The sequence below is a fragment of the Malaclemys terrapin genome, chromosome 15 (assembly GCF_027887155.1).
Source record: "Malaclemys terrapin pileata isolate rMalTer1 chromosome 15, rMalTer1.hap1, whole genome shotgun sequence".
Taxonomy (NCBI): Eukaryota; Metazoa; Chordata; order Testudines; family Emydidae; genus Malaclemys; species Malaclemys terrapin.
In genome coordinates, this window is record NC_071519.1 from 18,113,327 (window position 1) to 18,130,587 (window position 17,261).

The 17,261-nt window shown below is 54.3% G+C and overlaps 1 protein-coding gene across 1 annotated transcript in view; it reads right to left on the bottom strand.

Annotated features, from left to right (window-relative positions):
* ROBO3 (roundabout guidance receptor 3) overlaps positions 1 to 14,543 on the bottom strand; it is a 239,332-nt gene extending 224,789 nt beyond the window's left edge. Inside the window, exon 1 of the mRNA XM_054005671.1 lies at positions 14,429 to 14,543. Coding sequence (XP_053861646.1) covers positions 14,429 to 14,543 — 115 coding nt within the window. The remainder of the gene's footprint in view (positions 1 to 14,428) is intronic.
* Positions 14,544 to 17,261: the final 2,718 nt, after the last annotated feature.

Genomic DNA, 17,261 nt, shown 5'->3' on the forward strand with positions numbered 1-17,261 from the left:
CACGTGCTAAGAACGAACAGGGGTGTGTGACATCAACAGGCACCAGAGAAGAAGCATTAGTGGATTTTACTGACTCAGGGGTAATATAAGGGGAAGGCAAAAGGACACGTTGACTGAGGCAACCCCTGGAAGGGCATGGGGTATTCATGGAAACCAGCAGCCCTACCAAAGGCTGAATCTTTGGGAGAAAATGGCCTGTAGGAAGCAGAGAGGGTAACCACTGACGTGCAGAGCGAGGGTTGCATTTGTGTTTTGGTTTATATGTGTGACCATTTCCCTTTCCACGTCTCATCTTCCCTCACTCTCTCTTAACACTTAACCTTTGAGACTAAAGGGATGATTGATTCACTGTAGGCTTATCTGCGTGCTGTGATGATGGACCTGCCTAGAGCTGTGCCAATCACGCTGTGCATACGCCATCTCTTCAGGGACAGTTTACCTGGTCATTGCTGTGGGTGTCCAGTGGGTAAGGGCTGCATGCTGGGGGATCCTCTCAGTGGAGTGAGAGGGACCCAGGGGTGCATTTGTTGTTACCCTGCAAAGCAATGTAAGGGCTGGCAGAGCCCAGAGGAGATTGTTTGGGTGACTGACAGAGTTGGGGAGGGGGTGTCCAGGAGCTGGCACCCAGCTCAGCACTCTCTCTCTCTCTCTCTGGGGGGAGGGGTAACAAGTGACTCTCAGTCCTGGGTACCCCCAGAAAGCGTGACAGTCGGGATCTGAGCACACACAGGCAGGGCCCCCTGCTCACGGCCTCAAGCCCCCTCTCCGAGGAAGTGCCACACCCTATGCTTATCTGTCAGAGGCAGTGACATGTAGAGCCCTGTGCAGATACAAATTTTGTAACTGCATCCGATCTGCAAATATTCGCATCCGTGGATGCGGATACCCGCAGATATAAAGCGGATATCCGCGGATTTCCAGGGCTCTAGTGACAAGGCCCCCACTGCTGCAGTGCGTGCACTTTATAGTCACGGCTGGATTTATCCTCACACCCGGTGCAACAGGGCCGTGCTGTCTTCTCCGCTGCACACAGGGGGAACTGAGGCACAGACGGGCTAAGTAACTTTGCTCTGTGGCAAAGCAGGGACTTGAATCCAGGTCTCCCAGTTCAACACCTTAACCACTGGGCCAGCCTTCCGCTCTTCTTAAAGAGACAGTTCTCATTAGTTCAAGGTGTTCTTTAAATCTGCCCTCCATGCTGGGGGTGGGGGGTGTCTCCGTCCTTGGACTTTTGATCCCAGGGTGAGCAGGGCCATATGGAAACTCTGGCTGCAGAACTTGCAGGGCCCAGAGGAGAGAGGTGCTCTGCAGAGGGGAGCTGCCCAGTATGCTCAGCTACCTACCCCAGAAGTGGGAAGAAAAGGGCCCTGGGTGAGCTGGGGAAGGGAGCAGAGACCTGGGTGCAGCCAAACATGCGCCCTAAAGAGGGGACGCTTCAGTCAACGGCCATGTCACCAACTCCCCCTGCTGTATCATGAGTCTTGTGCCATTTGGGGTTTCCCAGCTCCTGGAGTCATGGGACTATAGGAAATTCTTGGCTTCCACTAGAAAAAGCCCTTGTGATTGTGGAGAAAAGCTTGTAAAGGTGATGCAGTGGGGCCGGAGGGCTCAGACACTGGAAGGCCAAGAGAGCAAGGCCAGCCCTAAGCATCTGCTGGCAGACTCGTGATTTGGGTCCTGGCTGATGGGTCTGAACGCTGCGGGGGTAACACTGGGAGCAGCTGGGGTCCTGCAGGCCTGCCGGGGAGTTAGGCAAAGGGGGAGCAGCCAGGCCCCACTGGGGTGTCACAAACCTGCCCTGTGAGTCAGTGGGGTTTCCTTTGAGATAGACAAATGGACAGACAGAATGAGGTGGCCAGATGGATTTCGTGGGGTCAGTGTCCTATCCCAGCGCAGCATTCCCAATACACCCGAACAGGGTGCTGTAATTACCCCAAATGACCGCTGGGTGTCACCATTACCCAACATACCTCCCAGGCTAAGGCAATGGTGACTGCTCCATTCTCTCAGGTCTCGCAAAGTGACCTGGGCTCAGTGGGACAGATGCAGACACACATGCGCGTGCTCACACTCATATACATGCACCAATCACACATATGCATGCTCACACTCACACACATGCTCACACGCACCAATCATGTGCATGCTCACACTCACAACACACACACCCCTCCCCTTCCAAAGGAATCCAGGCTCCAGGTCCCATTTCTAGCACAGGAAATGCTGTGGGCGGGACATGATGGGGCTGGGAAGCGAGGGCCGTTCCCCCTCAACCTCCCCCCCCCCCCCCAAGGACACCGCTTGGCAAAGGTGACACCTGGGACTCTGGGAGGCACTTTTATGAGGCTGCATTAGTGTCAACCTCTGCCCCTGACATCCCTCACCGGCCCAGCCCGGTGCTTCTGCTTGCAGATGTGGCTGGGCTGTGCCTCTGTGCCCAGGCTAGCTCACCACTGGGGGGCATTGCCAGGAGTCACTGACCCAGGCTCTGCAGCTGCCATGCTGTCCACAGGACCAGTTCTCCCACCCTGCAGGCTCAGTACCCACAGGAGAACTCAGCCTCACTCCACAGGGCCATCCAATGGCCTGCCCGGCCCGCAGCACCGCCTGCCTACTGCACCCCCAACCCCTCCCCAGCTGAGCGTAAGGGGGCACACTGGGCAGCGCAGGGTCCTTGCTGGAAAGAACCCATTGAGCCTGCCCCAGTGTCAATGACACCTGGAGGACTGGGAAGGAGCCTTGCACCCAGAGCCCCGACCAGGCAAGTCCCAGTGGCCCTGGACCCAGCCCCAGAGCTCAGACTCCTTGGGGCTTCCGGTGGAGGGAACCTGTGGAGTATTCACAAGGGCCATATCCACTGCGGGTGTCAATCAGCAGGGAAGGTCTGGCCCATCCAGTGTCCACAGGAAGGTCACACACTGGGCCCGGCTCCCTCCCACCCTGGCTGGGGGGGATAAATGCTTGGGCAGCAGGGGGTGAAACACATTATTCTGCACAGGTGCAAAGGATCCTGCCGGATAACCCCAGCCCCACGGCATATACAGGCAACTCGCAGACCATCCCTATTAGCCCTGCTGGTGCCCCACAATCCCGACCTGGAGCCTTCCACTATTCCAGCCACGGGCTCTTCCCCCCACGCACACAGCTCTGCCAGCGTCCTTGAGCCCTGACCCACAGGCTATAGCCCACTGCTCTTCCAGCCGGGGTTCACCCCACAACTCTCGGTCCTGGCCTGCAGCCTCCTGCTACCCCAGACTTGGGGGCTGGGCCCACGGCACTGTCAGCAACCCCTGTGCTGGGCTGGGACCTGCCCTGCTGCAGCCCCATGGCTGGCCCTGGCTCTGATACTCAGACGAGGTTGCCAGGCAGGTGCTGCCCCAGCTCCTGGTAAATTGTTAACTCTCCAGGGCAGGGGCACATTGCAGTATGGGGAGAACAACAGCATTGGGCACAGCCCTGCTGCCAGGACGGAGGCACCGGCGGAAGGGACACCTTGATCCCCCGGCAATGCGGAGCACAGTGTCCCTCAGACACCCCCACCGGGGAGCCCCCAGCACTGCACAGGGCAGCTCACTCAACACCCTCACTCTCCGGCCTGCCCAGCTTTGGCCCCGGTAGAGCCCCGGTAGGTAGCTGGGCACCGCCTGGCAAGTGCCTGGCTCCAGCTGCAGGAAAAGGGGCTTGCAGCCACAGTCCAGCATGCAGATCCCAGAGAGAGCCAGTGGGAAGCGCAGCCCAGCCCAGATTGGGGGCCTCCACCCCCAGCACTCTGGGGAGCTGGGCTCTTCCTCTGTGCCCCAGAGCGCAGCAATGAGGCCAGGCTGAGACGCCCGGTGTCATAGAATATCAGAGTTGGAAGGCACCTCAGGAGGTCATCTAGTCCAACCCCCTGCTCAAAGCAGGACCAATCCCAACCTAAACCTCACCCACTGCAACTTGAGACCATTGCTCCTTGTTCTGTCATCTGCTACCACTGAGAACAGTCTAAATCCATCTATCCATCTGGAACCAGATCCTGGGAGAACCCTGGCTTCCATTTCAAACTTTAATATGTTTTAGCCCTGGGGGCTGGGACGTGAAGCTGGAGCCCGGCGAGCTCACCGCCCCAGAGGGACGAGCTGTGCGTTAGCAGTTCCAAGCTGGCAGTTTTCAGCCATTCTCATGGTTTTCAGAGCCTGATGCAATTTTTACCCCCCCAGCGCGGCACACACCTGCTCCAGACCCCGGCAGGGCAGGCACCAGCCCAGGGTGGGGCAGCGATGAGCAGTGTTACCCTGGCACCACAGCCCTCAGAGGGGAGCAGAGAGCACAGCCCTGGGCAAAGGCAGCCCCTGCAGGGCCCTTGTTTAAAGCCAGGCCCAGCGCACTGCACGTGGCAGGGGCTGGTGCTCCCCCTCGGCCCTGCTGTCTCCTCGCCCCCACTAGCCAAGCGCCATCTCGGCTCCACTCCCGCTGCTGGAGCTAATTAGCGAGCACTCAGCGCGCAGCATGGGAAAGTTCACCAGGGAGGGGGGCTGTAATCCGGCTGCCGAGCCCAGTGCCCCAGCAGCCTCTCGCTAACGGGCCCTTCAGACGGGACACGGACCCGCTCGGCCAGGATGGAGAGGCCTGGCCTCAGGCACACCTGTGCCCCACGCTGAGCCACCACAGACCCCCATGGCACAGCACCAGTGGGGCCATCAGCACCTGACCGGCAGCCCATTAACCCCTCCGCTGCTGAGGGAAACTGCCAGCTCCCATGGAAGGAGCCCTGCCATGGCAGCTAATCCCCCAGATCCACTGGCTTTCTCTCCTGTCGGTCTCGGTTCCTGCCCAGCCCCGTCACTGGGCTAGCTGAGTCCCACGCAGCCAGCCCTACAGAGGGGCATATAGGGCCAGATCCCACCGGGTGTAAGGCAACACCGTGGGAAGCTGAGTCACACCAGCTGAGGATCTGACCTTTTGTCAATACTCTGCCCTCACACAGCAGAGCAGGAAACCCCAAACCTGCCCAGGGGTGCTCCCGGCTCTTCCTGCCCCAGCCTAGCTGATCTGTGTGCCAGCGGGGCTGGCCCACGGGCCGGCGTGTGCTGGGGGATAACAGCCCCCTTTCCCCCTCCCCGAAGCAGTGATTTACCAGCCTATGTTCCTGGTAGTCCCCCCAGGGCTAATCCAACTCCTTATCCATTCCAGGAGAATGTGGAGGCTAGCAGTCAGGGGCGTGGCCCTGCTGTTCCCAACTCAGCCTTTCCTTTATTAACACAACCCCATACATGCCCCCCCCAGACTGCAGCTGGCTGCACCCCTGAATGACAAACATCAGTGGGAACTGCAATACGTGGCTATGAACTATCCCAGGGACAGGTTGTTGGGGGGGGGGAGGAGTGAGGGAGGGGGGCTAGCACTGTTCCTAGAAGTTTCCATAGACTCTAATGAGATCCCATTTGGATCCCACAGTAGAATCTGTAGGGAGGCAAATCCTAGGAATTGAAATGCCGGGGTTTGTGGGTTTGTTCTGCCAGCCTGCAAACCAAGGACTAGAGACCGAGGTTGCAACGCTGGAGAGACTGGAGGCAGAGTTGAATAAACTGATAGCAATGGAGGATTTCACATAGCACCTATACAGGGGTCAAACCTCACAGCAGGACAGGAAATGGGGAAGCAATTGCTTAGTATCAGGGGGTAGCTGTGTTAGTCTGTAGCCACAAAAATAAGGAGTCCGGTGGCATCTTAAAGACTAACCGATTTATTTGGACATAAGCTTTTCGATGCATCTGAAGAAGTGAGGTTTTTACCCACGAAAGCTTATGCCCAAATAAATCGGTTAGTCTTTAAGGTGCCACCGGACTTCTTGTTGATTAAGCAGTTGCTTGACACTTTTAACGATTGCCCCTTGGAACAGCTCTCCAGAGCAGGCAGGAGGGCAGGGGACACACAACTCAGCCCTAAGAACCGCGCAGAGGAGTTTGTTCAAGAGGTGACAATTGTTGAGCCACTAAACACCAGTTCTCACAGTATAACTAAGGGCTGGTCTACACTTGACATGCTCCTGCTGCGCATCCCCAAGAGACGATGGAGAATTCTCGCTGTCTACACCGGGGGTGAAGTCGGTTTAACTGTGTCGCTCGGGGGTGTGGACCCTTCACAGCCTGAGGCCTGGTCTACATTGGGGGTGGGGGGGAGGGGACAAGCTAAGTCGGTCTAAATTGTGCAACTTCAGCTATGAAAATAGCATAGCTGAAGTCGACGTACTTAGATCGACTTACTGCGGTGTCTTCGCTGCGGTAGGTTGACTGCTGCTGCTCCCCCATTGACTCCGCCCACGCTTCTCGCTCCGGTGGAGTACCGGAGTCGACGGGAGAGCGCTCGGCAGTCGATTTGTTGCGTCTTCACTAGACGCAATAAATCGACCCCAGCTGGATTGATCGCTCTGGAAATAAGTGTAGACATGCCCCTAGTGACATGGTTACACCAACTTCATTTCCTCGTGTGGCCAAGGTCTAAGCTCAGCAGGGCTGGGGGAGGAAGGGACCAGTGTAGTCGGGAGCCACAAGACTCCAGAACAGGAGGCGGCTCGTCAGAAAGTCCTGAAGGCAAAAGTGAGGAAATTAAAATCCTTAGACTAGCATGAAGGTGACTTAAGGACCCATCCCTGAGCCCTGGAGGCACAAACACACCCATCCACCAAACTCAGAGGGAGGCATGTAGACCAGAGACACACCTGCCTGGTTACATGTGAGGCTCAAGAGCCAAACCTGGAGATCCAGCTCTGGGGTCACTAATCAGACGACCAAAGGCACGTGCCCTGAGTTCTGCATCATCAGCCAGGGAAAATGAAAGGTGGAAATTAGGATGTAACAGGGAATCCGACCGGCAAATCACCAAAAGACAAAAAAGAGCAGACAAGAAAATCTCTATCAGAAGCAAGAAACCCACGAGAGAGCCTGCGGGCACTGGACAGCTAGGGACAAAGGGCACAGTTAAGCAGGATGAGGACGTTGTTAAGAGGTGAAATGGCTTTTTTGCATCAATGTCCAGCACAGAGGATGCTGGGGACATCCCAGGTCCGGCCCTGCTTTCCATGCTGCATGTCAAACCAGCATCTGCTCCCTGCCGGAGATAACACCCCCTCTTCCCCCGCAAAGGAAAACAACAAATTCCCCCCAGCTTCAGCTTGTCAAGCAAACCCTGCTCCCCTCCATGAGGGCACGGAAATTAACTCGCCGAGGCCCACTGTCATTGGGGACGACAACACTCTGCCCTTCCCTCCAGAGATCTCAAAGCACCTTAGACACTAATTAAACTGGCCTTCACCAGGCGTGCTGTACACATGGGGATCAGTTGCCCAGAGAGGGGCAGTGGCTTGTCGTAGACCATGCAGGGATGGAGCCAGGAAGAGAAATCGCATCTGCCTCCCCTGGCAATCCAAGCGGTCACCAGAGCATAAGTGGTACATCCACGGCCCCCATCACCTCACAACCATCCCACAACCCCTGTGGGGCAGGGCAAGGCCATTCCCCCGACCGTGCAGAGGGGGAGCTGAGCGCAGAGAGGCTGAGAGCCTTGCCCAAGGCCACAGAGGGAGTCTGTGGCAGAGCAGAGAATTGACTCAGGGTTTCCTAGGGGACGGGCCATACACCATGGAGCCATTCTTCCTCTCTCCAGGGCTGGTCAGTTCTGATGCGCTTCAGCAGGAGACAACCAGCCCCTGGCTGAGCCCAGGCCTAGCAGCTCAGTTCATTCCTCCAGGGCAGGTCAGCGGCTTCCCCTTCCCCTAGTGTGAACGTTAACCCTTTCCTGCCCCTGCGGGAACAGAGAACAGTTTGTTCTCTTTGCAGACCTGGCTCTCAGGCAGTTACCTTCTGAGAGATGGGGCTGCCACCTGTTTTAATAGAAAGGCTGACGGCTCCCCCTGCCCTCAGTCAGGGCCAAGCCGCAGGCTGTAGGGGCTGGAATTGCGGGGTAGACACTTGGGGGCCAGTTGACAGCCCAGGAGTTTGGTTTTCAGAAGTGGATGATTTAGAGAACCTCTGCCAGGGGCCCCCAGTGCAGCTCCCTAACGGGGCCTGGGGCACCTGTGACACATTCATGCTCTTGGCCGTGGGAATCTCTCCTCCCCGCCTGCACACACACCCCTTGGCTGCTGCCCTGACTGGTTCCTGGCTCTCCAATTCCCGCAGCCCTGATTAGACCTCCTGAGGCAGAGAAATGTGGGAGTCTCCTCCCAGCATGCTCAGCGCCTCCCTTATGTCCCCCTGATCCACGCACACAAAGCTGGTAGCAGGCAGCCTCTCGCCTCCCAGGCCAATAGGCCTGATGTCTGACCCCACCCACCTGGCCCTCACCTCTGCAATGGATGCACAGTGTCAGTGCAAGTTCCATGTGAGAGGGCTGCAAAGAAGGCTCAACACGGCGCCTTCTGATTGGCTGCCTCCTGCGGAGAGGCACCAGCAGGAGGGAAGCGCTTTCCAAGGCGATAGAAGCCATACTCTTCTGTTGCAAGCAGGATGCTGTAATGCACATGTCACCTGGCTGCACTGGGAGCAACCCTGCTCTCCTCAAAGCCAGGCAGGCCCCTGCACCTTCCCTGAGCAGGTTGCACCTTCCCAGATCCACAGCAGTGTGGCCCCGAGAACATGTTTTCCGATCCTTTAATCATTCTCATGGCTCTTCTCTGAACGCTCTCCAAATGATCAACATCCTTCTTGAACTGTGGGAACCAGAACTGGAAACAGTATTCCAGTAGCAGGTGTACCAGTGCCAAATACAGAGGTTAAAAACCCCCTCTCCTCCTACCCTAGAGATTCCCCTGCTTATAAATCCAAGGATCGCATTAGCCCTTTTGGCCACAGCGTCGCATGGGAGCTCATGCTCAGTTGATTATCCATTGTGACTCCCAAATCTTTTTTAGAGTCTCTGAGTCCCCCATCCTGTAAGTATGACTTACATTCTTTGTTCCAATACATTTAGCCACATTAAAACACACTGGTGGCTTGCGCCCGGATTCCCAAGAGATCCAGATCACGCTGTCTCAGTGAGCTGTCCTCTTCATTATTTACCACTCCTCCAATTTTTGTGCCATCTGCAAACTTTATCAGTGATGATTTTAGGTTTTCTTCTGAGTCATTAATAAAAATGTTAAATAGCGTAGGGACAAGAATTGATCCCTGCAAAACCCCACGAGAAACACACCCATTCAATGATTCCCCATTTACAGTTAAATTTTGAGACCTATCAGTTAGCCAGTTTTTAATCCATTTAATGTGTTGCATGTTAATTTTATATTGTTCTAGTTTTATTAATCAAAATGTTATGCAGTACCAAGTCAGAAGTCTGTGTATATTACATCAACACCATTACCTTTATCAACCTAACTTGTAATCTCATCAGAAAAAGATATCAACTTAGTTTGACACAATCTATTTTCCATAAACCCATGTTGATTGGCATCAATTACATAACCCTTCTTTAATTCTTTATTAATCAAGTCCTGTATCAACTGCTCCATTATCTTGCCCAGGCTGACAGGCCTAGAATTACCTGGGTCATCCTGTTTACCCTTTTTGAATATTGACACAACATTAGCTTTCCTCCAGTCTTCTGGAAATTGTCCAGTGTTCTGAGACTTATTAAAAATGGACATGAATGATCCAGCAAGTTTCTCAGACTGCTTTTAAAAAAAAAAAAAAAAAAACTCTTGGACACAAGTTATCTGGATTTGCTGACTTAAAAATGTCTAACTTTAGTAGCTGCTGTTCAATATTCTCTTGTGATATGAGTGGAATGGAATGAGTGTTATCATATGATATGACATCATCATCTGTTTTTTCCCCAAATACAGAACAGAAATATTTATTAAACATTTCTGCCTTTTCTGAATTATTACTGGTAATTCTACATTTCCTTCTAGTAATGGACCAATGCCATTGTTAGGACTCTTTTTGTTCCTAACATATTTTAAAAGCACCTTCTTATTGTCCATAACTGTGCTGGCCATAGAGTTCTGCTTCTGTCCCTTTGCTTCCTTTATCAATTTTCTACAATTCCCAGCTTCTGATTTATATTTATTACTATCAACTTCTCCCTTCTTCCATTTGTGTGTGTATGTATGTGTGTGTGCACGCACATGCCTTGACTTCCCCTCTAAACCAGGTCAGCTTTTTAACCAGTCTGACCTTCTTCCTTGATTGTTGGATTGTGCCTTTTGGACCTCTAGTAAATTGCTCTTAAACAATTCCTGATTAAACTAAACTCAAATGTGTCCACACAGGGGTTTGCACTGGTTTAATTAAACCAGTTTAAATTCACACCTTAAGTACAGCTAGTGCAACTTTCCCAGGTAGATAAGGCCTCAGCTAATGTGACCCTTTGCCCATTTGGACAGACGACAGGAATCATTTCCTCCCTCTTTTAGGGATTGCAGGTCTTGCTCAGTTTGCTGTGGCGTGTCCCCAAGGGGAGCCCACCATGGGCCCAACAGAGAGACTGCTGGGAATTTGGCTCTGCAGGAGCCAGACCAGGTCTGCAAAGGGTCTTGCTGCAGTTCCTCTTCCTTCCTTAAGGATAATGGTTTCCACAGACAGCTCCCAGATCTGTTATTCCAACTGTCCAGAAAAGCTGCCAAATCACCCGAATAAAAAGCTTATGCTAAAGGTGAAGCCAGCATTCCCCACGTGTGCCACCCAACCTCTATGCACAAAGCTTTGCCAGCCCTTTGGAGCAGCTTCGCTGTTCCTCTGTGGGAATAGAAACAGCTCATTAGGAGACTGCAGGACCAACTGGTAGCAGTGTTGCCCCTTATATTGTACCAGACACTTCTTAGTCAGAGACCTTCTGCCTTCCCCTCACATGGAGCCCCGCTCCCCCAACAGACACAGCCGGAAGCAGGAGCGGCATTAAGCCTGGAGTTTACAAGGGCAACGTCCCAGACCCCTCTACAGTTACAGGGCAGGTTCCCCTAGAGATCTACAGGTCCCGCCCCATGCTGGAGCTTCAGACTTTTGCAAATACCCTGTTTCCCCGAAAATAAGACAGTGTCTTATATTAATTTTTGCTCCCAAAGATGCGCTAGGTCTTATTTTCAGGGGATGTCTTATTTTTCAGAAATGAAAAATGCCTTATTATCGGTGGATGCCTTATTATCGGGGAGGTCTTATTATCGGGGGGATGCCTTATATTACAACGAGAGGCAAAACTGTAAGTAGGCCTTATTTTCGGAGGATGTCTTATTTTCGGGGAAACAGGGTAGTACCAAAGGATCCCCCATGGGACCTTAAGGATGAGCCGGGGTGGCAGAGCCCTGGGGTTATGATAAATTGCATCATGGTAACAAACCCATTTCAGTCCTTAAAGACATGAACTGCACCGCAGAAACAGCACGGTTCAGCAGCTGTGTAGGGGCGGCCTGGGGAGGTCATCTGGGATTGTGGGAGAAAACCACTGGCTGTGTCACTGCTGAAAGGCCATCAGTGAAACAGCGGACAGTGTAAATCTCAACACGAATATCCCTGGGCTGCAGCGTTAACACCCCGACCAACTGAAAGGGATGGGCCTAGTCACGCCGCTCACACCTGTTTCTGGCTGGCTGCTGGCTCAGGCATTGCTGCATTGTTTAGAGCTGGTTCCCAGAGCCTCAGCTGGTCTAGATCACCGCAGCACCACGGAAGTCAATGTGCTGATTTACGCTCACCGACACCGAGGATCAGGTCCAGGGGTTTTTTAGGAAAACGATTAGTGGAGCTCCGTGTTGGGGCCAGACGTGGAATCCCCGACAAACTCAGCAGCTGTGGAATCTCCAGGTTGGCCTAGGACCCTAGACTCATCGGTCTGATGTGGTTAGACGCTCACACTGGGGGAGAAGACGGATAAAGGGCCCGTGCCCAGTATACACCTCCACAGTAATCCGTGAAAGAGGAAAGGGCATTCTGAGCAGCATGTGCAGGGCAGGGGACCGTGTATAAGCAGGAGCGGTGACCATTCTCCTCTAACGTCCAAACGCTCTTTAGTGGCGCTTCCAATGAGAAAAGAGCCCCCGGACTGCTACTGTTCCTACCCCTCTGATCGGCCAGGCCGGGTAAAATTCCCCCTTTACCTGCATCCCCATCACGGTAATCTCTCCCAAAAGTCAGGTTTCCAGTGCCACAAGAATGCACTTGAAAAGCATCAAAGTTCTGAGTAGGATCTACACATCTGGTTTAACCTACTGTGGTGCAATGGGCAATGCAGTATTTCCCAGCTGGTACTTACATGGCCATGAAGGGCTAACACCCCACCCCCAATCCCCACTCCTAGTTCAGAGCAGTTAAAGCCTTTCCAGTAAGAGCTGGGGCTTGCTAGGAGGCTGGCTCCCCGTGAGACGCACCAGTGCAAACTGACAGCTGCTTTCAAGAAGGGGAAGAATTCCTCCTCTCTTCCCCCCACCCCGCCACTTAATTCCTTCCAGTAAATGGATAAATCGCTGCGGAGCTGGACGCTGGGGCTGCAGCATTTCTGCTCCTGCTGAGTAGCACAGCTGTCCCAGCTCCTGTGAGCCAGGGAGTCGCTATTTCAAAAGACACGTGAATGCGCCACACTGAGAAGCACTGTGTGTTATTTACATTGACAGGGTCTCTCCTATCTCGGGGAGGGGAGAGCGGAGGGGCAGGGATAATGCCTCAGTGTCACTGCTGTGACGGGCAGGGAACATAAAGCCTTTGGAGTTTGCCACAGTGAGCTGAAAGACCTTCAGATCATGAAGAACACCATCATCTCCCCCCACAGCTGCCCCAGCGTACGAGGAAAATACACCAAATGGAGGAGGAAGAACTGGGAGTCAAACCTGTCAGGTCCAGGGACATGTGATATCAGGCCAGGGCTCCAGGTCCTTTCCTGGGCAAGAGATTCCCATATTCAGCCCAGTTCAGCTCCGAATGACAGCCCAATGCCCTGGAGAGATGCTGCTTACTGGGTGGGTGAGAGATCCACTAGGGATGGGAGTGGGACACAGGAGGGCCAGGAGGTCAGGGGCAGCCCTGACAGGTTCTACAGGAACAGTGCAGAGCACTCACCTACCTGGAGCTATGCGGAGGGGTCCAGGCCAGGGGGGCAGTGCATGGCTGCTGGTGCTATTTTTAAACAGATGTGAAATCACTTCAGAGCAGCAGGAAGGAGAGCACAGATGTATAGCTACCCCTAGAGCATTCAGGCACAAGGTATCAGCAACTCACCTGGACATAGTTAATCTCCATGGCAACAATGAATCAGGCTTTATTGCGGTCAAGGGTCATGCCAGGAGGTTGGCGAAGACATCTGTATGTCATAGGTAGGAGACCAAACACACCGTTTATCGGTCCCTGCACCAGAAGGACTGGGTCCAATATTATCCAGACCAAGGTTTGTTGTTGCAAAAATCCAAACGGATTTTAATTAACCCACACCAGACTAAGTGCATCTCCCCCGGGGCGTTTGCACTTTGCCAGGCCGCCTCTGCGGGGGGCCAGGGTGCGCCCCGCGCTGTACCCGAATTTTGCACCACCTATCAGCGAAGCATTGCGGCTCTGAGCAGAGCGGAGGGCCGTCACCCCTGGCTTTGCTCGCCTCTAGTAACTAGTTTGGCGCGCACCGCATTTGAGTTGCAAAGTTACACAAACCAGAAGGAAAAACCGGGCGCAAGTTATTTACCAGTGTTGGCTACCAGAGGGCGCTGGCTGGCCGTATCACCCTCTGTACAGGGGAAGAAATCCAATTTATCTGCCCCGCCATCCACTCCCTGCAAGAGGCGCTTTCGGTGCCCCACTGCCACTGCGCACCCATTTCATAAACACACCCCAACAATTAAGGGCACAACAAACCACTCCTGGCACCACTGTCACAGCCGGGACAGCCCCGCTCTCGCCTGGAGAGCCCCCCTCCCTTTTGTGCTTTTGGTGTTATCCGGGGAGGAGGGCAACATTTTAATCACGTGTCTCAGTGACCCAGCGCCGAAGTCCCATTTTCAAAAGGGACCAGGAACCTGCGTTGAACGGAAAAGCTCCTAAGTGCCTAAATCACATTTGAAAATGGGACTTTGAAAATCCTTTGGGCGCCTCCCAACACTCTAGCCGGGATCTGCGGGGGCAGAGTCCGGGGGGGGGGGGGGCTGAAGAGTTAAGATCCCAACGAAAAGAGCAACCGGGAAACACGGGCGGTGGCAGGGACCGGCGCTCTCGCACGTGCTGCTGTCCCGGGTCAGTCTCGCACCCCCGGGCTGCTGTCCCGGGACAGCGCCACCGCCCCGCGCTTTGCACCGTCCCTACGAACCAGCCGCAGCAGTGAACATCTCAGCCCCAGCTCCGACCCCCCGGCTGCGCCGCGCAGCCCCGCGCGCGCTCTGCGCTGCGTCTAACGCCCGGAACTTGGGCAGCCCAGCCCCGGGCAGCCCGTGCGCGGGGCGCAGCAGAGCCGGCGCAGCGCAGCCCAGCCCCGCTCCTACCGTTGGCGCTGGTGAGGTTGGCCAGCTCCAGCGCGGGCAGCGAGCCGTTGAGGCCGAGCAGCAGCTCGGAGGAGTTGCCCACGTCCCCCGCCAGCGAGTCCGCGAACAGGTTCATCTGCAGCAGCGTCTTGAGCAGGTAGCGCAGCATGGCGGCGGCGGGGGCCCGCGGTCCCGGCAGCCGGAGCCGGCCGGCGCGCGGGAGCTGCCTGGCGCGGCGCGAGCCTCCAGCGCGCTCTGAGCTGGCGGCGCCGCAGCCTCCTTGCCGGCCGCGCGGGGCTCCCAGGGGGGCGCGGAAAGCAGGTGCGGGCGCCAATAAATGTTTAATTGCCGGATTAATAACCCCCCCCGGGGGTGGGGGGGCTGGCGGAGGGCGGGGCGGCCCGGCTCCAGCCCCTGCGCGCTGCAGAGCGGGGGCTGCCCGCAGAGAGCCGCTCTCCCCGCCCGCGCCTGCCCCGTGCACCCCTCGGGCTCTCCGCTCCCTGCGCCCTGCCATGGGCACTGGGCTCCGCATGCAGCACAGCGCGAGCGCCCCCGGGGGCTCGGGTGCAGCGCGGGGCGCACCCCGGCCCCCCACCAGAGGCGGCCTGGCCACGTGCAAACGCCCCGCGGGAGATGCACTTAGTCTGGTGGGGATTAATTCCGTCCTTTATGGACACAAGGAAACCAAGGGTGCAGCGGGGCTGCGTGAGGCGTTTGCAGTGATTTAACTAGAGCAGGTTGGTTCAACCAGCACAACTTTGCTGGTAGAGACTGAACTACAGCAGCCTAGAGACTGAGTCAGTTGGCATCTAAACTGGTGTCATGCACACACCAAGCAGGGCAGAAGGTGTGAATGACAGCAGCTAGGACTCCAGTGGTTGGCCCACTATCTCCTCCCTTCCCCTCATCATGAAACTGCCTGTCACAAGTTCAGGGACAGTGCCTGTCCTCTGCTTTGAAAGAGGTTAAGTGTCTCAGCTCCACCACCAGCCAGCCCTGTCCTTTGTGAGCTCTGCATTGGCACTTTCCCCAGCTGTTGGCATCAAGAAAAGAAAATTCTGGGTGGCATTCCTTCTGACAGCTACACATACAGCCACAGTACCGTCACCCACACGTACAGTCACCCCTACAGCCACTTGCTGATACAGCCATTTACTGTTACCTGCAGACACAGTCGCGACAGCCATCAATACAATGGTTCCAGTTTATTGCCAACACCTGTGTGCTGGAATATAAATAGTTCAGCATGACAGCAACCAGCCCCAGTAATTGTCCTTTAGTGCAGGTAAATACAGACACTACCTCACATTTCCTTTTCTCTCTGCTCTGTCTCTTCACACTGTATATTGTGACCTGTGTGTTCATTGGTGCCCTGTATAGCTCTGAGAATCCAATGAATGTTTCAGAAGAAAGGTGCAAGGTACATCTCTGCTCTTGTGCTGGTCCCAGGGGTAGATCACCATGGTGAATGTGTTGGTGCCTCCATTCCTGTCTATCGAAACACTGTCAGTCAGATTATCTCCTTTCTTTCCCTCCCTTGAGCTATGCCACTCACATCTCCTAGAACTAGAAGGGACCTTGAAAGGTCAAGGAGTCCAGCCCCCTGCTTTCACTAGCAGGACCAAGTACTGATTTTGCCCCACATGGCCCCCTCAAGGATTGAACTCACAACCCTGGGTTTAGCAGGCCAATGCTCAAACCACTGAGCGACCCCTCTCCTTGTCCTGTGCATTGTGCTTAGGGTGACCAGATAGAAAGTGTAAAAAATTGTGATGGGGGAGAGAGGGTAATAGGTGACTATACAAGAAAAAGCCCCCAAAATTGTGACCATCCCTATAAAATCAGGACATCTGGTCACCGTAATTGTGCTAGAGTTCAGTTCTAAGTTTTTGGGGCATGGATCGGGGCCTCAATATTCCTCTCACCTCAGCTTTGCACCACTGTAAATATTTACATCAGCAGAGCCACTCCTGTTTTGTACAGGTGTCAGTGAGGGGCTTCTGGCCTCTTGTCTTTAAAGGCTTTGGAATGTGCCAGGTACATTTAGGCCATAAGGGATGACTGTTTGCTCAGAATGCTATCCCACTGCTAACTCTGAACACCGCTCCTGCGGAAAGACAGCATCTCTTCTTCCCCTCCCTCATAGCCCTCCAAAGCCAGGTGTGGCATGCTGAGGCTGGGTGTGAACCTAACTTGGTAGCACCCAGCACCACTTTTCTACCAGCATGTCATCACCAAGTAGGGTGAGCAGATGTCCTGATTTTATAGGGACAGTTCTGATTTTGGGGTCTTTTTCTTATATAGGCTCCTATTGCCCCCCACCCCCTGTCCTGATTTTTCCACACTAGCTGTCTGGTCACCCTAACACCAAGCAAGGGGCTTCACCCCTGAAGGATGTGATGCTCACCCTGCACCGGAGACCATTGTTTTTCACCCACAGCAGAAGTTCCCTTGTTTATCACTTAAAAAAAAAAAAAAAACCCAGAAAACTAGCCCCTTTCTTTCCCAAACCTGCCAGCCTCTTGCAACAACCAGTAGGCTTCAAACCTGACAAAATAATTCAGGTATCAGAGGGGTAGCTGTGTTAGTGGGCATTCACCCACGAAAGCTTATGCTCCAATACATCTGTTAGTCTTAAAGGTGCCACAGGACCCCCAAGATAATTCAAGTGAAACTGCAATAACTGCTGCTTTCCAGGCAGGCTGCAGTGTGGCCAACATCCAAGATTCATTGTAAATCTCCAGCTATTTGGTAGTTTACTTAAATCCCCAGTCCTTGGAGTCATGTGAATATGGGACTCTCAGTTTCCATTCAGATGAGAAAGTAAAGTTTCTTGTCCTCCTGGGTGGAGAGA